The 22,061-nt window shown below is 38.2% G+C and overlaps 1 protein-coding gene across 1 annotated transcript in view; it reads left to right on the forward strand.

Annotated features, from left to right (window-relative positions):
- Positions 1–2,736: 2,736 nt before the first annotated feature.
- NECAB1 (N-terminal EF-hand calcium binding protein 1) overlaps positions 2,737–22,061 on the forward strand; it is an 87,901-nt gene continuing 68,576 nt past the window's right edge. Inside the window, exons 1-3 of the mRNA XM_053467297.1 lie at positions 2,737–3,008; positions 5,201–5,225; positions 10,389–10,497. Coding sequence (XP_053323272.1) covers positions 2,910–3,008; positions 5,201–5,225; positions 10,389–10,497 — 233 coding nt within the window. The 5' untranslated portion in view covers positions 2,737–2,909. The remainder of the gene's footprint in view (positions 3,009–5,200; positions 5,226–10,388; positions 10,498–22,061) is intronic.

Below are 22,061 nucleotides of genomic sequence, written 5' to 3' on the forward strand. Positions count from 1 at the left end.
ATTAGCCCCTGCAGCCAATATATATTAATATTAACCCCTGCTGCCGATATATAGATAAATACTAGACCCTGCTGCCAATATGAATATAAATACTAGACCCTGCTGCCAATATGTGTTAATATTAGCTCCTGCTGCCAATATATGTTAATATTATCTCCTGCTGCCAATATATATTAGCCCCTGCTGCCGATATATATTAATATTAGCCCCTGCTGCTGGTATATATTAATATTGGACCCTGCTGCCGATATATATTAATATTAGACCCTGCTGCCGATATATATATAGTATCGGTCCCTGCTTCCTATATATATTAATATAAGCCCCTGCAGCCAATATATATATTAATATTAGACCCTTTTGCCAATATATAAATATTAGCCCCTGCTGCCAAAACATATATAAATATTTGCCCCTGCTGCCAATATATTTTATAGTGAAAAAATTGGACCCTATCCAAGCATTTCCTTGGGCCCCGCTCAACACTTCCTTGCATGCAATCACTCCCTCCGCTACCACAACAAAAAAAAGAAATATTTCCCACACTGACTGCAGATCAGGGAAAGACCGTGAGAGTCAGTCCTGCACCGTGACATTGAGAGGTCCTCTCCCCTGTAATCATCCCCAGAGTCCCTTTATCCCCTCATTCACTAAACCATACCGCTCTTTTACTTACACCCTGTAGTTCAGGTATAGATCAAATAAACAACACATGGAAACAGCACATGCAACTAAATGAGATATAAAAAAACAACTTGTATTTGCAGGTATACATAAATAATGTATGGAAACATAGCATTGCAGGTATAAACCAACAGAACACACAAACCCAGCATTGCAGGTATAGATCAACTGGAAATCACATGTACACTCAGCACTGAAGGTATAGATCAAATAAACAACACATGGAAACAGCACTCCAGGTATTGATCAACTGAATAAGACATACAAATCCTATATTTGCAGGTAAACATAAATAATGTATGGAAATATAGCCGATACAGATGAACAGAATGACACAAAACCCAGCTTTGCAGGTATATATCAATTGGAAATTACATATAAAGTCTGCATTAAAGGTATAGATAAAACACCCTAAATTACAGGCATAGATCATTGGTCACACACCCCAAAGCCAACCCTGGTGTCCACACTTCCCACATAAAACCCGACCAGCACCCAAATTACATATTGTGTCAACTTTGTCCCCAAACAGCTGAACGTACGCCAAGTTTGTCCCATAAACACCTCTCCCTCCTAATCTATCCTATCTACCCCCTCTCCCTCCCAATATATCCTATCTACCCCCTCTCCCTCCCAATCTATCCTATCTACCCCCTCTCCCTCCCTATCTACCACCTCTGCCTCCCTATATACCTACTCTCCCTCCCAATCTATCCTATGTACCCCCTCTCCCTCCCAATCTATCCCATCTACCCCCTCTCCCTCCCAATCTATCCCATCTACCCCCATCTCCCTCCCTATCTATCATATCTATCCCATCTACCCCCTCTCCCTCCCAATCTATCCTATTTATCCCCTCTCCCTCCCAATCTATACCTATCTACCCCTTCTCACTTCCTATCTACCTCTTCTGACTCTCTAACCCCCAACCTAACTTTCTACCCCCCTTTGAAGTTCACTTACCTTGGGCTTGTCCAGCGGTGAGATCGCAAGGTCTCTGTATCCCTGGCTTGAAATGCCGGCACTACGACCAAAGCAGAGGCCTCGCGGTCGCGGAGAAGAGTGAGAGGCGCCGAACGGTTGCTGAGAACTTAATCCTCAGCGACCGCTCGGCGCCTCTCTTTCTCTCCTCCGGGTCTATTAAAAAAAAGCCGGCGTTTCAATTGGGGGGGCACACCGGGGGGCACAGCATGATGTTGGGGGGGCCATGGCCCCCTCTGGCCCCCCCCGCCTACGCCACTGCCGCTAACAGGTGAAGTGAATAACACGGATAATCTTGTGATCATGGCACCTGTCAGTGGGTGGGATAGATTAGGCAGCAAGTGAACATTTTTTCCTCAAAGTTGATGGGCTAGAAGCAGGAAAAATGGGCAAGCATAAGGATCTGAGCGGCTTCGACGCCTGGATGGCCGGGTGCGTCGCTTACCTGGAGAACAAATGGCACCGAGATGCGTCCACGGAGGCCCCACCTCGCAAATTACAGGACTTAAAGGACCTGGTGCTACTGTCTTTTAAGGTGTTTCCGATACGACAGCACACATTCAGAGATCTAGAGGAGTCCATGCCTCGATGGGTCAGGGCTGTTTTGGAGGTAAGAAGGGGGCCTACACAATATTAGGCAGGTGGTCATTATGTTATGGCTGATCGATGTATATTATTAAGGGAATGCATTGTTCTATTTTACTACAGCTCATTTCTAGCTTATTGTATAGCTAAATGGTAAAGATTGTGCTCTAATGCAAGATACTTGAGGACTAGTGGATAATGCATAACTTACATTATCAACAGTTTCTAAAAATTTACTGAAATGCTAAACAAAGCCACTAGATGGCGCACGAATACCGACAAGAAACAAAGTATGAATGACTATTTTTTGCCATAAGATTTAAAAATTACATAATAGCCAATGTAATTAAGACACAGATATGACAGTTTACTTTGTCAATACTGTAAAATGTATTTTATATAATAAGAAGATTCTAGAAGTAGAACACTGGGAATAGTGGGAGAGGAGGTTTTCTCTGGATTCTGTTGATAGAGGATGATCACACTTGGGAGGAGCTCAACGAAACTGAAGGAGGATCTGCAAAGAGGAGATGCCAGCTGAAAGTGAGCATCACACATTCCCAGACCTGTATTAGCCCATACTAAAAAGCACTAGTTAGCCACCTATATCCAATACATAGCACTGGTAAAGGAAACCTCGGACACCTCTTCCACAAGCCATGGATGGTCAGGAGATGCCCTCTCCATCACGGACGGATTCTTCAGAGGAACTCAGCTCATCAGCGCACCTGACTAAAGGAATGTCTATCTTCCTAGATGTAAGTATAATAATTAGACAATGAACATTTCTTGTGTGTAATAATAACAAATAACCAAACTTGTTTCTTTTGTGTTCGAAGTCCTTATTTCTGAACTTCTGTTAAACACATGCAAACTATATGTTATCTTCCTTCCATCCCCAACCTCTGAACCAGTGATCTTTAAGAGGTTTTTTTTCTTTCATCATTTGCTGTTATATGACTTATATGGCATTTTGAAATAGAATGTTATTATTTATAATATATACACTTTCTAATTAATTTACATTTCCTTCTTTCACTCAAAAATACATACAGAGAACATACATCTTGAAGGAGTGTGTATGTGTAGATGGATGGATAGATAGATAGATAGATAGATAGATAGATAGATAGATAGATAGATAGATAGATAGATAGATAGATAGATAGCAGCATAGCAGTAGATGTATAGCTATACAAAAATATAAAACATCTATTTTAAATATATGATTAAAGTATTTTTTAAAAAGCAATACATATGGTTTTTTTTGCCATTGTGCAATTATTTCCATGTTTGCTTTTTTCCCTGTTATCATGGAGCCCTTTTAAATGCATCATGTGTTCTGACTATTATGTAATATTCTCCATTACATTTAAAATCATTGCATCTCAACAAGAAATATTTCAAGACCAGTCCAATGGAACTAATGGAAATGAGTAATTGCTAAATGAACTTTAATAAAAGAACAGATTGTTTTGCTCTGCAATTAACCTAGATATAGAGCAAATATTATGAAGTCATGCTAAAAAAATAGATTTGTGAATTTACATACCTGCATTTGTACATATGACATATACGGTATTAGCCTATGACTAAAAACACAAAAATATTAGAGCAGGAATGATAGGTACATGAATACGTAATAGTAAATGAATATAGTACATTAAAAACACAGGTTATGAATTATTTCACAAGTGTCTAAGACATCAAATCCACCTACACAATAAGAATATTTATGTATGGGTAAAATTATTTCCCCAATATTATGATTAAATAAATACCATAAAATTCATAAAACTGTTTTCAAGGAGCAGTGTTTCTCGGCTTGTGGCATGTGTTTTTAATAAAAATATCAGTAAATGCGGACCATATTATTCAATATTTATTATTGTGTACGAGTGAAAGCCAAGCATCTGTGTATTATGCAAACCACAGGGTGCGCATTCTCTGCACCACATTTTTACATTGGTTACAAATCCTAGGGTTATTAACCATGGGTTGAGCCAACCCGAGAAAACCCATAAAGGCAATAAGTGTTGAGGTCCAGGCCTTGGGCCATGAGTTAACCTGTTATTTTCCACATTTTGTGTGTTTCAATGAGGTTAAGTTGTCCGAACTTACCTCATGTGCTTCATCAATTGCCACATCAATAGCCAATCATTTAGGGAATAGTGAGCAGATAGACAATAATGAGGACCTTTGTGGATTGAAAAGTGCCCAAGTCAACGGCAAGAAATGAAACAGGTTGCATCAAGTGGAATCAGTTACCTAAATTCTTTATTAATCCTCTCGCAGATATGCAAATTTATATGTCATACAGTCTCAACGGATTTAAACGTGTAATCTCATATAGCTGACTACATGAATTCTTCTAACCTCAATGAAAGTCATGAATATGCAAAAGAAATTATACATTTAGGTCAAAATAAACTGTTCCATATGTGCATCACCGTAGGAATTTTCAGATCTTATATAAAGAATATCTCCCATTTTTTGTTCTAAATTCAAAATTGATTGTTGAGACATTCCTTATTTCCCTGAAGCATTTAATTGAGGTTATATATAAAGGGACATTGGTTTCACATTTTCTTTGAATATTAGATGTTTTAAGAATATTACATTATTGTTTTCTCTTCATACTTGCATAGCTTCAGGAATTCTAACTGCTGTGTATTTAGACTTTTTTTGTGTTATATACTGTATAACTTTGGCTTTAATGCATAGAACTATGATGATAACTTCCCATTCATTATGTTTGGCTCTTTGTGGCCCCTGCAGCTTGCATATCTGTGTTCACTGTCCACAGAGTAACTGTTGCTATTTCACAGATGGGCTCCTCGGATGGGCTCCTGGGCATACCCTGGGTAGTGAAATATGGCAACCAAGTTTAAATTAATAAGCACCTGCGCATACATGCCAGCTGACTTTTTATTTTATTTTGTTATTTCAGATACTGAGACGAGCAGACAAGAACGGTAAGAATATTACATCACAAAAATATAACTAAATGCACTTATATGCAGTAAGTGTTTCCTTTGTTGTGGTGAATAAAGAATCTGGTAAAGTCCTATTCTATGGGATACATGATACAAGGTTTAGAATTCTCATTTTAATGCAGTATCACTGCTATAGTATCACAGGGTAGTAGTAGATATAGCAAATCAGATGGCGTTTTAAAACTCTGTCTAATATTAATTGTACGTAAAGCAAAAACAAGTTACTTCCAAAAAAATATATATATCTCTAGACCAAAATCGGGTTCAGAGGACATTAATGTAGTAAATGTTTTAATCTTGTTACTGACCCCTTTAAAACTGGAACATTTAAACTATTATTAATGTTTAATTATATAGACAAGACGGCTGGCAAGGGGAGCTGGGGAGAATTTGCCACCCAGGCTCGTAGTTCAATACAAGATTTTTTACCATCAATGGTTTTATGCAGCATTTACCCCATGTCTAGATCCTTAGAGTGCTTTTATTGAACCTCTTATTCTATGCAGCCTCCTTTTAGTGAATTTATGATGGACAGGACATATATATATTATATATATTAAGTATGTTCTGGGGGCCCTTTTCAAATGCAAGTGATGAAAATGATAATGATGCTTAAATTAAGGAACACATTTCTGACGCTCGCAGCTTTCTTAAAAAATACATTATAATGATAAAAATTTAAGAGCAGTCCGTATCTCGCCTATCCCGATATCTTCCTTTAAGGTCATTATATGTGTGTTATTTATTGCTTTGAATGTACGTAGTCCTAAATTACCATTATAGACTGCAAGATAACAGATCATTCTGTCAGGGCCAATTATATGGATAGTGGTCGGGATTCACAATACAGAGAAGCCGTTATGAAGAGAAGCAATAAGCTTCAGTAGGAAAAGAGCTAGAATCTTCTTTCTGCCTGAGGTTAATAATGCACACACGTTATTTATGTGGAAGTTCCAAGAAAAAGAAAAATGCACTATTGTGATACATTTCAAATTTGAAAATCATATCATTGTTTATGACACTTCTGTTTCAAATGCTATCGCAAGAAGATAAAAGCCGGAACATTCTGCGGAGTAATTTTATTTCAAAGTCACCCATCAAAGCAAAAGAGATTTAGGAACTTCTCTGTGTAACAACAAAGAAAGGAAAAAAACCAGAGCAATTACCAAACAAAGTCTATTTTATCCAAGGAGCGTAAATACATTCTGATTTTTTTCTATAAATTGCAATGATATTGGCATGTCGTGTTTGCAAAAATGGCTAGGGACAAAGTATAAATGTACAAATAAATGGTATTGTATGTCTTAATGAGAGGAAATACAGGATATTAATAGGCACAGATTAAAATTGTTAGTTTCTTAGAATAACCATCATCTGGGGTATTTCTTGACCGCATTTCTTGACCGTGGTGAAATACAGTATTTGCTTTGCAAGCTCAGCGATGTCCAGATACCTATTTTTGAATATAGATTATATAAACATATAGGAAGACAAGAAGAGCAGAATGTTGTGGAGCAAAAGAGTCTAGAGGGCTTTAGAGGAGGGTTCTTCAAACTGTAAGTTGCAGGCTGGTACTGGGTCTTGCCACCACTTTACTGGCGAATAGTTCTTGCAAGCCCACACGTGCTGAGATTGACACTAGGTCATGGGAAATGATATGGAATGGACATCACAAAACTAGGTACTATTTATGTAACACAATGAGTGATAGATGAGTTAGTTGAATCCTCAACCCAACCTTGGCCAAGGAAATCTCATTCTAGCACCACAAAGTCCTAGGATGAATTAAGTGTGTCATACAGCCTGCACAGAAACATCAAAGTAGTGCCTCACTAATGCATTGCTGACACCACTCAACTTCGTACACACTGAGGGGTCTATTCTCTAAAGAAGGAATTCGCTGGGGAGCTCCTGAAAATACAAGATAAAGCTAAGAAACACTGCTTATTGAAAAGCCTAGAAGAATATTTAGGCATAATATGAGGAAAATAATTTTGCCCATATATGTGATTCTCACATGGTCCGTACTACAACAAAGCAGGGAGATAGGAGACGGAAGAGACAACTGCAAGAGAAGTCGCTGCTCCATGTTCAGCCTGATGAGTGCATATGAGTGCATATTTTGCACACCACACACATGCATCACATTTGGGTTCAGTCTGCCCTGGCGGGGGTTTGGGGAAGTTGTGGCACAGAGCTGGAGGGCTTGGGTTTTTGGGAACTGCCTGGGTCTGACATAGCAGCATCTGGGGTTGACCGAGAACAGTTCTCGCCCCTCAGATCAGATTGCAGAAGGGACAAAAAAAAATGGAAAGTTAAAAGGAAGGTAAGGAGAAGGAGCAGGACCGTTTCTTGGACTCTACAAGATGGGAAATCTATGTATGCTTAGGGGTTGGGTTAGCATGTATTTTAGGGACAAAGAGATTACTTTGTGACAGATGCAGTCTCTTAATTTTTTACAGATAGCTTGTGATTGTCACATCATTATGTTAGGCTGACCGGGGATCTCAAAGATGTTTTCCTTAGTGACTGCAACAGGCAGTTTGTCTTTAATGATGGGTTGGAGCTGTTTACTGATGTGGCAAAAGCAGACGACTACAGGGACTATGTCAGAAGGAGTTGGAACGTGGTGCACTGGTAGGGACATTACTTTGCCATAATGGTGAAGCATAAGAAGCTTAAGTTTTGATGAGACAATATTGGGGTAGTTGAGGTCATTACTCACCTTTCCGCTTCTTTCCTGGTTGGTGCCACTGTGTCTGCAAATAAATATCTGTATTTGGGACATTTTCCGTGTTTTTCTAATGCAGCAAAGGGCTCATTTTCAGCAGTTGGCTCCTGGAGCCCAAGCAGATGGGGTGGTCTGTCCGGACATTCAAGGACAAAATGCCTTGAACTTGTTTGAGGGCCAAATCTCCTTGTTGCTTTGGTTCGTTGGGGATGCTTTTGAAAAAGGGTACTCCAGACTGAATGTTTCCATGTTTATGTCTGCCCTTTTACTTTAGTTTGCCGAATGTGATCTGATCAAGGAATTTGTGGTGCAGCAGGCTTTGAAAGGTTATCCTCTTTTGAACTTTAAGAATGGGCAAGCTAGTCTGTCCCTCACAGTCTTTTTGGGGTGGAATACGAGTTTGGTTGATATTTCACTTCAGGAACAGTTATTGGTTATATTTTTGAGAAGTTCCAAGGCAGTCCAGGGTTATGGGTTCCACATTACGTCGGGGTCTTTGGCAGTAAATTGGTAGTTTGGTACGTCCCGTAAGGTGTGTGGCAGAGTATATTGTTGTCATGTGGGGGCCCACTCTTCCTTCACAGAGAGGATTTTTCTCACTCATTCCACCTTGGCATGGAGGCTGCACTTGAACTGAATATTAAATAAAAATATAAATAACAATGTGTGTGAGCATGAATGTGTAAGTTTTTGTGTGTTAGAATGGATGTTTATGTTTAAGTGTCATGATGGTACGAACAGCTATTTCTTGCTTGGGATACTTGGGGACCTTGTAACTAATTGAGAGCCAGGAGGGAAAGAGGCCAATCAGTTCGAAAATGAACAGATCATGCAGAGTATGAGAAGAGCTAAGCACTACCCATTCTACCCAATAAGTGAAAGAAAGTCATGAAGTCCCCTTATTCATCTGTTCTTGTGCTATAATTCTTTTGTATTCCCTTAGAAAAATAAATATAAAAAAAAACAATATAGTTTTCTTTGTTTTGAATAATGTTCTCTTCCACAAGATTCAAATTGTTTTTTTTCTCAATTGAAATGCCAAACGGCAAAGCTTCCCAAACCTCATAAATATGTTGATTAGAAAGATGTTTGATATTCAGATTTGGCCAAGAGAGACTGCAGTCATCTAGCAAAGTAACAGCTTCACAATATTTTTTTTCCCAATCCTAATGTGTTTTGCTTTTCACACCTGTGTTTACTATTATGGTAAACAAATTTAGAACACATACAGCCTACAAAATCAGTAATGTATAATTCTAATGATGCCAATACTGATTATTTGAAATGTTCTTTAAAACAGTGGAAAAATGTCACCTTTAGGTTGAGCAGCATTGTCCATATACACCTACAGAATCAATTTTGTAGTGTATACTTTTGTTGTATTCTTAAACAATTCAATTATTTTTCAGTTTAATAAGGATTTGTTCCATAGGTTATGTGAAACTAAAAAGCAAAACAAAAGAAAAAAACAACACAAACATTATGTCCAGCAATATACTTTTCTTACAGTAGTTCCCTACATACAGTACAATGTTTAGAAGGCCAAAATGATCCCTGATGCCATTTTTAGCACAATTTACATTTGTGGTCAGAAGTGTATAAGGTGTTTTGACAAGTTTTCTTAAAAAAAAAAAAAAAATATATATATATATATATATATATATATTTATTTATTTTTTAAACTTTTCATCACTGGATATCCCTTTGGGATCTCTCCTGTAACCTCCACAGCCCTGCAATCCTGATCTCATGTGTGATCAGTCAGAAAGGGTCATCAGAAAGGCCAAACTCTCCTGGTTCTTTACGATATTGATCCATTCAGAAAGGAATGCCCAAGCATGGTTACATTTTATCTGTCAGCCTTGAGCCAGAGATGCTGGCTCCTGATGACTGGGTTTTGCACAAGAGTTTGAATTAAAAATAAGATTCATTCGTGTAGATCAGCTCATGTTGCCTACTTTTTGTGCGACCCCGTGGCTGCCAACAGTAGAGCCACTGGCAGTGTCCATAGCTCAACGTTGAATCCTCACGGGAAGAAGTGTATGGGCAGTTAGTGGCACCACTTAGTAAATCCCACTATATATCAGCAAATATGAAAACCTGATTATTAATCCCAAATTAAATTATGCAAATATCATTTAATGTGCTTGCCTGTGTCATCCAAAGATAAAATAGAACAGGCAGGAGTGCAAGACAATAGAAAAACCAAGAGAGAAAAACAACATTGATTAACTACAGACAGAAACTGTGCAATCTAGGTCTTTGGTAAACCTTCGGATCCATAAATATAATGATTTTCCTTTCCTCAGACTGTAATGGCAGAAGTGGTTAACTTTCGCTTTGTAGAAAAGAATAGAATGGGTGTTTCACATGCATCTACTAATTACCTGGCTTTTTTGTTCTGATTGCAGATGATGGGAAGTTATCCTTTGAAGAATTCAAGGCTTACTTCGCTGATGGAATTCTAAGTGCCGACGAACTCGGCGAACTTTTCCGCAAGATCGATACTCACAAAACTGAGTAAGAGACAATTGTATTTTTGATATCTTTTGTCACTCTGGTAAATAAATACTGTAAAATACCGTAGCAAAAAGGAGATATTAATGTCTGCTGCTCTTTGCAGCCATACTTTGTGGAGGATGATCCCCTGGAGTGATTTGAAATAAGTGAGAATATTGCTGTGCATTTTCCAAACATTATCAAGACATATTCCTTTTTAGCGAAAAAACAGGAGACATTACATGCGCTCTAATATTTTCCTTATCTCTTAACACATGCTGCAAATCAATGCATTTCTCATAGACATGCATCCAGCAATGATCTGCCTTCTGGATTTAGCCTTATCTTTTTACGCAGGTTTAAAGTGAGTTTAGTAAGAATAAATATTTAGGCATCCAGTATGTAGATTGTAAGGTCATTTGAGCAGAGCCTTCTTTTACCGCTTGTTTCTGTAAGTCAGATTGTTATGTTATATACTACTTGTTATGTCCTGTTTACCCATTGTACAGCACTGCGGAATATGATGGCGCTTTATAGAACAATAAATAATAATGATAATAATATATGTTAGCATTAGAAAAACGAGTTTTATTATATTATATTTTATTATATTATATATATGACTGTTCAAGCATCTTACCAATTCCCAAATGTGGTTTGAAAAAAGGGAGATTGGGTGACTGTCTGCGCCGTCTTTTTCTTCTTTGTATTTTTTGCCGTTCCAACTATAGCTGCCAGACATAAAGAACTTTAGGCAGCCTTTGCGTCCTGACTGGGTCATGTCTTGCATGTGTTTTTGGTTTTCTATGCAATGTTTTTCAGTTTATGTATAGGAGGCTAGAGAGCACTGAGGTGTTTTAGGTCACCATATTAATGGGCTAATTGTGCCAGTCGCCTCCGGCCCTTGTGCTGAACGCTGCCAGCTGCCCCTTGTTTTTTAACCCATACGTCTAAACATTATAAATAGCCAAGGGCAGAGTGTGCCCTTGAGTGAACGTGTATTATGCTGTTTATATAGTCTTGTATTACATGTTCGCTCAGGCTCATCCTCTTTTAGCGACATTATGGCTGGAGAAATATGCGATATACTCTTGCCCAACTGATTATTTTGTTTTTACTTGAACGGTGCCCTCTCATTCCATAGCACAGTACAGTGTGCAAGCAGAACCTAATAAGTAAGTACACGACATAACAATTTGGACTTACACGACTGTGCATAGAGTGCGGAATGGCTGATAATCAGAGGTTTATCGGAGGTTTGCTATAAATATATCAGGGTAGATTTTTAATGTATGCTGATCCCAATAAAATGTTGCTGCTGAACAGATTCCCCCCCCCCGATTATTTGATTTTCTAGGAGGTAAACAAGTAATTTGAGCTGCAAGGGGTACCCGTGTATATATTATACACCCAGGATATTTTTGCTAATGTGCTCTTTACATCCTAAGATTATTATAGGGCTTCTTTTCTCGTGGTTGCCCTTTCTTATTGATTTTTTTTAAAATTTCTGTATATGATTCACTTCTTATATTTCCTCCTTTTCTTGTCATACCAACATATCCTTATGTGTTACATAGGATTTAGTGATGTCAATCATAGGCAATTTAAATAATAATAATAACAACCAAAAAAATGAAGCTAATATAATTCATGGCTTGGTTGTACGCTCGCAGAGTTTCTGATTCCCTCCAGCAGATTGATACTTTAAGCATCTGGTTTCACGGATCTGACTGCCTGCATTTCTCAGGTTTATGGGTCACCAGTCATGTATAATTCATTACATGGCGCATCTCGAGTGAGGTCTGAATACCTGTTTTAACACGAAATGAAGCAGGGAATAATCAATTACATTTTGTGTAGCCATGAGCTGAAGCAAACACTAAAATATTTTTTCCACACGGCACGATAGTATTTTTGCTTCAATTCAAAATGCTATATCTTGCGTGCAGCTATTAAAATATATTGCAAACATGTGAATGAGTTTGTTGTTAAAGCAAAGCCTATATGTACTTTCATGCCTTCTGGCTAGAGATTGCTTTATACGACCCATTTAATGTTTTGAAAATGCATCAAAGCAATTTAACACATTTTACTGTAGCCATCATAATATTTGATATGCGGTATGTGTGATATATCTTACAAGGTTTAGAACATCCCACAGATTTTGTGCCCTCTATGATTAACCGTTGTAGACGTAATATTGTGTCTAGGGGGATATAACATATATCATATAAGAATGATCTTGTTGATAGACGTTCATTTAAGCCTTAAGAGGGGAGAACAGTGTGTTCTGGCATAGCCCAGATAGGTGGGGAGCTAGCGCCTTTACCTAAAAACCAGAGGCAAATCACCTACATGCACCAAGTCAGACTAGGTCAGAATAGGACACCGGGTGAGCTACCTGTGTGGGCTGCTGTGTGGTGCCCCCTGAGATATTGGCCCACGGCAGTGCAAGCAGTGCATCGCAAGCAGCTGTGTTTACTTGTCTGTTGGCAGCCTGGACACTCATGTGTCGGCAGGAGCCAGCATCGCTAGCCAGTGCTGTACAGATGCTGCCTAACGGCGCTTACACTAAATGCTGTCAAATTGAAAGCGATTAAAATGCCTAAATGGCACGAAGTATCCTTCAATGTCTGAGGCTCTGTAAGGTCTCTGCGCATGCCCTACTTCTTGCTGATCACACAGTTACTGTCCCTAGTTATTAATTATCCCCAAACGTTGAACTTCTTGAGGTTAAAGGTATGGTTTAAATATGTTTTTCTTTAAATACCTCATTAACACTGCAAAAGCCTAGTCATTCTGTTCAATAATACCCTTGAAGAATATATTATTACATATATGAAAACAAATCGTACTTGCTGAAATTCTTTCCCGGGTTAATCAGAAAGGTGGGATTAATTCAGTGAAGCATTCATTTTTCAGTGAATCTGCAAGAGTTGTGGTTTCACCTAAGTGACTTCCCTATATATTTTGAAAAATAAATCTGACCTTCTCCAGTATAACATAAAGCTCAATCAGTTAGATTTCTTAAAATAGTCACCTTATGAATTCAAGGTTAAAGTAAAAGCCCCATGGAGGGGCTGAACCAAGAAATATAGACTGGCTGCCATTATTTATCTAAATATATTTCTTTAGACTGTCCTGCTTACTGTATAAGCAAGAACAGACAGGTAAAAAGCAGCTCTTGTGCTTTAAGGCCAGTGGCCCATAAATGACACACAAGGAGCGACTGATGGATACTCCCAGCCACCATGTTTGCAGTTTATCCTGCAGATGGTTGCACAGTAAAGCATTGGCTCAGTCAGATGGATGGTAAGAAAGGTACATGGAAGACCATTAGGATCCACCGGCACCACTGCTTAGTGGGCCAGTAAAAAAGAGTGCTCACTGATCTTCTCAACTTGGCCCATTAGCGCTGTAGAGGACTGTGCTGAGCCGGTGGCATGTGTCCTTCAAAAGGAAATGACATCATATCCCAACACCCAACAGTAAGGTCTGCAGAGTAGAAGGGAGGCTGGTGGCCCTGCTCTGGTTTAGGCCTTGGACGGCTCTGAAGATTAATTCTAAATTAAAAGATTAAACTTAATTAAAGTTACACCTTTTGTATATCCTTTTCAGCATTGCCTCTGCTGCATTTCTTTTTCTCTACCCATACATTTATCATACAAATTAATTAATTTGCTCCTAGGTTTTTTTATGCATCATCATTAAAATTATAATTTACCTGAGCAAGAAAAGCATCTGCTAGGTTTAGTGTAACCTCATACTCATATATACTCAGTCTCTACAAAGTCCGCCTATATCCGTATTTCCAAGGAGAGTGTGTTATTGTCTCGCTTCTAATAATAATCCCAAACGGCTGTGTGTTCTACGATGCATGTTAGGAGCATATGTTCGCCCTTGTGATATCGGGAATTCCAGCATTAGCCCTGAATGGTTACTTCTGTTTTCCTCCCACTTAAAATTATTCATATGATTACCGAACCAACTCTTCCAAACAAAGTATTTACACAGTAAATGTGCATAATGTCAGCAGATCATCAAAGCTTGTAATGGCAATAGTTTGGTTTCAACAAGATACATTACCATCACAATCATTCATAGAACAAAAGTGATTGTGTTTTCTTTGCTAAGCAAAAAATGCAATACTACTGAATCCCGTGTGTAACAATTAAATTAATGAATGCAATTATTTTTGATAGATCTGTCATTATAAATCCCAGTGTTCAATCAGGACGCTTTACAAAAGCCTGTTGTTAAAGATCAATGTGTGTTAAAATTCGAATTTTGATTACATCCAAATAAGTAATGGTGGGCTGGATTGTTATGTTGAAAAATGAAAACGAATCCTTCTTTAAGTTCAGAAAGGTTGAAAAGTTGAAATACTCATGCTATGCAGTTCAGACTACACTATTCCCTGATCTTTTGTTACAGCTGTTGGAAAGATTCCGTCATCCCGTAGGGGGAAAAAACAAGAACAGACCTTAGGTTCCCATTTAGACTGAGAATCTAAAATCAGACTGTGTAACCAAAGTACATATGACATCATATCCTGATTCAGCACACCAGCAGGTGATGCGCAGACCATGAGGTAGGAAGCGCTGGTGGGAAGGCTTGTGCTGGGGACTGCACAGACCTTCTCCTCTAGGCTGAGATAGCAATTTCCAAGGGACAGCTAACATGGGGCCCTGACATATGGCTAAGCTCAGAACAGCTGCCCCATTTTCCTTGCTTTTAAGATGAATCTGGAATCCACTATATTATGGAATCCACTATATTAAAGCAGAACCTATTCTGTTATTTGGTCTTAATTTTACACAACATTTTTTTCTAGAATCATCAGTTATCTTATATTGTAACGTCCATGGCCCGTTTTATTTATTTAAAGCCAGTACCAATTTTTTAGCACCCTATAGAGGAAAATCTTACTGTGGTGTTAGTTGTTGGTTGTTATTAGGTCCTGAAAATAAATGGCAATCTTTACTGAGTGCAAACAAAAATGCCTTACATATGTATGTAGCAAGTACTGTGACATAGTGCCTGTCTGATGTCTGTGTTTACAACGCTGTATGTTGCTTTTATGAATCCTCAGAAGGATTTAATATTTGTATCTTGCAATGTGGTACAGACCCTCACGGCATGGTATCCGGCAGGGGAAAGTCGTATTTGTGGAAAATACCCAAAAATCCATGGCTGTGAGTCTTTGCCTTTGATCTTAGTGGTTTGTGTATCTTTGTAATCTATTATATATAATAGCTACTTAAGATTGACTTGTGCCTGTGCACAGAGTCTTAACTAGGTCCCTTGGCGCCTGGGGCCCCGTACTGATGTCACGGCTGTTTCTGGAAGTGGAAGGGGCCACAATTGTTTTGCCGCAAGGCAGCTCAATCACACAACTCATCTTGTAGCACCTGGACAGCTGCCCATCTTGCTCCGTGAGGGTTAGGACCCTGCCGCTGCCTACTTTCTATACCTCTACTATATTGATTGTTCTATTAACCAGATGATATTCTTCGGAACATACAGAACCAAAAATTGGCTAGAGGTATTGCGTACTCTTGTGTTTTAGGTGACTGGGTAGATCCCTTACAATAACAAATTGTTTCACTTATTTAAACTGATTTCTATACAACATTTGTAACAGTTTCAGCAGAGTGACTGCCCTCCATGCAAAGATACTTGGAAGATATATCCGTTTAATGCCAGAGGGACTGCAAATTTTACTTTAAAAAGTCAATGTCATTTGTTGCCAGATTCTGAGAAACACACAAATATGACGCCTACCGCGATTTGTCTTTTTTTTTTGAGAGAGATCAAAACAGCATTAAATTTTAATTCATTGTTGACAGAGAAAACCATTTTTCAGAATTCCTGCTGTTTCCAGTAAAAGGCCTTTTTTTCTTTTTCTCTTTTCTTTCCCATTATATTTATTTTAAGATTCTAGCTGCACAAACTCCTCTCGTGGATCCTCTTGTGTGCGAACGAAACAATTGTAGGCTCCTTCTGGCTTTATTTTTAACCTAGTTTAAATGCATGACATTTGATGCAGGCTGGGGATCTGAACGTTTCTTTTTGTAACAGTGATGTTTGCAGAAGATTGATTAATGAGGTTAAAAAAATGTTTTGCATCAACAACTTTACATATTGTTGAAAGGAATGTGGGAAACATACCTTGAAATATCACATATACGGAGATACATTTCCACATAAACACCTTTTGAACCAGATATGCCATTAACAAATAATTTATATTTAAAATAGCCTTCTGTGAAATTAAGCAAAATTTCGAATAGTCATATTATTTGCCTAATTTACATAAAAGCCAGGATTTAGATGGGCAATTTGACTTTAGGGGGTTCGATTACAGGCATGAGTGAGGCTTGAATAAGACTCTTTACGTAAATTTTGTTGCCTCTTTATAGCTCTGTGTAATTGAATAAGGCATGTAGAACACTGGCAATGCACTAAATGATGGGGCTTCTATGATGGAGATTCCGTCACATATTATGGCCATAGCATGCTGAGCCCACCACTACGCCAACGTACTCCAATTTATCGGTGGGTCCTAACACTAAACCCTGCCTACCGAATTACTAATAAACAAACTAAACATTGAATCTGAACACATATCAGAGAGATATACCTATAGACTGCAGACTGAGACAAACATAACGGGTGGGGCACAACTTATAAAGGAAAAAGAAGCTGAAGCTAAGAACAGGACAGGAATCAAAGAATCAGAAGTTCTGGACAGAGCATAAGGAAATTCAGGAATGGATTGTAGCGAAACAGGGGAGACTGTACCATTTATCTAGCACTCTCTATGATCTCGTGTTCTAACATTTCTTCTTCTTTCGAATAACCATGCCTCCTATACTTTGTTTAATCCCTTTAATTATCTGAATGTTTCAATTACACCTCTCCTCTCTTTTCTTTTCCCCAAGCTCTACGTATTAAGATTCCTTAGTCTTCGTTGATACTGTTTATCCTGAAAACCACTTACCATTTTGTAGCTCTCCTCTGAACTCTCACCAAAATGTACACAATATTCTAGATCTGACCCGAGATATTTAAAATGATATATAACCACCTCCCTCTTCCTGCTACTAGTGGCTCTTGGTACAAAACCCAGCAGACTGCATTATTTTTTACTGACACTTTATTGCATTGTCTGCTTACCTTTAAGTCATCAGAAACCGTTCCCCCAAGCTATATTCTACCTTGGAATTCTTACAAACCAAGTGCATTATTTTACATTTATCAACATTAAACTGCAGCTGCCACACTCCTGACCATTCTTCTAATTTACTTAAATCATTTGCCGTTTAACTTGTTCTGCCCAGATGGTCTAGTCTGTAGAACAACACACTATACCATTAGGACCCTCTGTAATATTACTAATAAAAATACAAAAAAGTACAGGTCCCTGATGTACCCCACTAGTAACAAGTCTTCCTCCAAATGTATACCATTAACTACCATCTTCCTCCGGTAACTCAACCTTCGCATTATCCATTCAACTATATTGACATCCAAACCCAAAGACTGCAATTTGTTTTTATGTTTTCTATGAGGGATAGTGTCAGGTGACACCTTACTGCAATCTAGATATTATATCAACACCTCCTCCCTGGTCTATCATCTTAGTTACTCAGCCAAAAAAGTAAATTAAGTTTATTTGACAGGATTTTCTTGTAGTAAACCCATGCTGTTCCCGATCATTCAAACAACTTCCTTTCAGATATTTAACAATCCTATAGTTTAGCATGGTTTCCATTAATTTGCCAACTACTGACGTAAGGCTTACCGGTCTGTAGTTGGCTGAATCATCTCTAGTACCTTTTTGTGTAGTGGTAATATGGTTGCCAACTTCCAGTCTTCTGGAACTACTCTTGCCAATAGTGACTGGTTAAAAAAGTCTGCCAACGGTTTTCAGTTACTGATCTGTTCACAAAGCCTCAAGTCTTAGAAAAGCGACATAGGGTAATCTGTGTGCCCCTATATCTGAAGGCATTAAAAGGGGTTTGATCAGTAAGTCTATTTATCACCTAATAAGCCACTGCCGTTCTGTGTACTGTCCTACTGTTATCTCCGAGGTATGTATCTTTTACTAGATGTATTTCCATGAGTATTAATTTAATTACCTCCCTCCTTCAGCTGTGAATTCATTTTCTCCTTCTCTTTCATGGCCCACTGAACAACAACAATGTTCTGTTTTTTAAAAGGGGCTCTCCGTGTGCTTAATTTCAACAAATAATATCAATTATTATATACAGGTATACTGTAGCTTCATGCTCCTGTGAACATGCCTGTCTAGCCATGACCTACTCTTGTAGTCCCTGTTCTGTCTTAAATATTACACTGGGGCCATCATATTCCCCGTTTGGCATTGAGGGAAAGCCACATCATTACATTACAGACTAACCCTTTATGTCAGAATCCCAAAATACTTTAGCAAAAAGGTAACCATGGTTCCTAGCCCACCTGATCACAACCACCCATAGCTTCCGTTAGAATCTCATGATTTCAGGAAAAAAGATCTTAAGAACATAGAAGACTGAAATTATTAAATGTGAACTTGGGAAATGTAGTAAAACTAGAAACTTTACCTTTTAATGGATCAAACAGACATATCAGTGTTGTACAGCCAGCCAGGAAGGCAAGACTGCATTTACATTATTGTCAGTTAACTTACTTATTACATCAATCATTATATAAATACAGCATGGCAACGTGATTTGTAAAGAGCCTTAGCACTCATACATCAGTTCTACATAGAAATATAATGACAGTTAATACACAAAAGTGCTATAATGAATTACTGCGGATCTAACAATATAATGTTACATAATAGCTACATGGCCTTAGCTAGCTACATTTAAATGACCTAAGTTACATGGCTTTTTGTCAGACCATGTATTAAGCATGTAACCCAAAGACATATTGTTGAATAGAACCAATAATTAAGTCACTAAATGGAAGAAGTGATCTTGAACAGAGCTTTATTGTAAGGCAAGCTCTGTTTGATTACTAGTTTAACCCTATCCTCTGCCTCAGATCAGTTTTCCAAAAAGCAAACCATCTATACACCTCTCGTACAATTTACATTGGGCTCCCAAAAATGTCATTATTTTTATTTATTGATTTACTTATTCTGATCACACTATCATCAGCAAGCAGGGCTCCATAGCCTTGCATTGCTGATCGCAATATATGTGAAAAGCCAGCAGGGAGAGCAATGAGATCACGTGACGAGCACCATTACAAGTGATCCATCGTCAAGATCTTCTGACAGGGGAAAGGCTGTCAATAAATAACAAAGTCACAATGTATTGGTACAATGGGCTTCTTGCCTCGGGTTTTAAGGACATACCGATATTTCCTAAGGGGGCTGAATGGGTTAAAGTGATTGTATTGCATGATAAAGTATGTAGACCACTTTTGAGTTTGCAGGAGAGTTATGGTTTCAACTCTTCATTATGACGGGCCAACACTGGCAGGCTCTTCCAGCTAGAAAGGCTGAGATGGCCCTGTATAATGCATACTTTATAAAATGAGGAGAATTTGAGGAGGAGGCCACGTTTCCCCAATTACCAGAGACTTTGAAAACTGTGGAGCTCAGACACAGATTTGGAGGACCTGCATTTTGGGAGGGGTTTTATGTGTGGTGTGTTACTCTCCATCGGGTCAGGACTTACAGGACAGAGACCTCTATGGCCAGTATTTGCACCAAGAACCAAGGAACCACCCGTGTTTACCATCTTCCCCACAGACTACAATAGCGACCCCCTGCTGGGCTAAGTTGGGCTGAGTACAAATACTGAGCCGTGTGCAAAGGTGGGGCTGATGGAGAACTATGTGTGTTTTGCTGTTACTATTGCATGTAAATTACCCCTTGTACTGTTTTAAATACCAGTGTGTTTCCCATTAAACTCAATTCATGATTTTACCCTCAAGAATCTAGTCTCGGCTGATGTTTCTTGAAGGGAAACGTGGCTGAAGTTATATATAAAAGTGTGTACTTGTATGTATACATAATTCAGATTTTCTTCACTTTCTTGTTCTTCATATATACACAATGACCCTGAATATAAGCCTATGTATAAACGCATACAAATGGGTACATGTATGTTCATAAGTTGGTAGAGTTATCAATGTATTCCATATAGTGCTAGACAATATTTAATATGTAAGAACTACATTTATAAATGACATTAATGACGCTTATGGAAAATTATTTACCTAAAACTATATGTGACTATTTTTCTAATTAACCTTCTAGTATCATGCAAATGGAATTAGGCGTGGAAGATTAATTTTCTGCCTTTACATATATACCATGCCTCGCAGTATGCCCATTACTAGCAGTAATGTTGAAAATACATTAATATATTCAGCTTCATCATGTAAAGAACGTTTCCCTTCTGGTATGATTTATTTTATGCATGAATCTGTAGCTGGATATAAATTGGGAAAAAATGATTTTTTCCCCCTCATTCTCAGAAAGTGATTTTAAAATGTACGGGCAGGGTTTGTCTCACCAGGCAAAGAGCTTGATTGAAGGTTGTGTATCCTTCCAAGAAAATGATTGATTTGAAATGAAAAGAAGAGCTTGGCATGGCACAGATGTCTTTTGCTCTTTTGCGTAGGTTGTCAGTTAGAAAATGTTACAAAGTTCAACTTAAACCATACTATTTATCAATTAGTTTTACTAAATATCAACAGTCTTTGACATATTTTGAATGTTGAATAGTTTGCTAATGAGCTGAAAATTGAAAAGAACGTGCTATATACCACTTATTGATATGAAACCAATGTTCCATATTCCATTAGGTGAAAGTAGAGTAGAGTAATAAGGTTGAAATCATCATGCATCTCACACTGGAACACAGTTTGCTTCCGAAGACCAGTTGCCTGAAATAGACACAAAACCACATTAGTAACAGTAACCAAATGGGCACAAGCCACCCAAGTATATGGGAGCACGAATGGGACAGGTTCAGAGAGACAGTAGAGAAGGATAAACCAACAGAGCAGTCAAACAATCTAGGCTCAGCGGCACTCGGCGCAGGTTTATTGTCAGGTAAGCAGATAAATAATCGATACCAAAACAGCAGGTTTGTGTTTAGTGTGATGGGATCCTAAATCTTGCCGAGATGCCTAACTTCCGGACTTCTGCTGTGACACTATTCATTCACGTAGAAATAGTGAACTTTGCCAGTGCTTTCTGGACTTAGTTATTGGCACTTTGTTTATACTTTGTAACATAACAATGTCATTCACCAGTATTTTAATAGATAATCTTTAAATAGAGATCACCTATAACTAGATCTATAACTAGAGATCAAGAAAAGTTGATTATGTGACGTTCCTTCTCATCTGGTGTATAATAGCTCAAAATAAGAATTTTTTCAACTACTGAGGATGCCCATTATTCAGAAACACTACATACTGTAAGAACCAGCTGTGTACATGGTATATAGATGGCCTGGGATGGCAACTCTGTACCAAATAAAAATGTTTATGCAGTAACTATATATTGTTCCTTTACTTTACCCTAATTATGTGTAGTGTCAGGGGGCTTC

The sequence above is a fragment of the Spea bombifrons genome, chromosome 5 (genome assembly GCF_027358695.1).
Source record: "Spea bombifrons isolate aSpeBom1 chromosome 5, aSpeBom1.2.pri, whole genome shotgun sequence".
Taxonomy (NCBI): Eukaryota; Metazoa; Chordata; class Amphibia; order Anura; family Pelobatidae; genus Spea; species Spea bombifrons.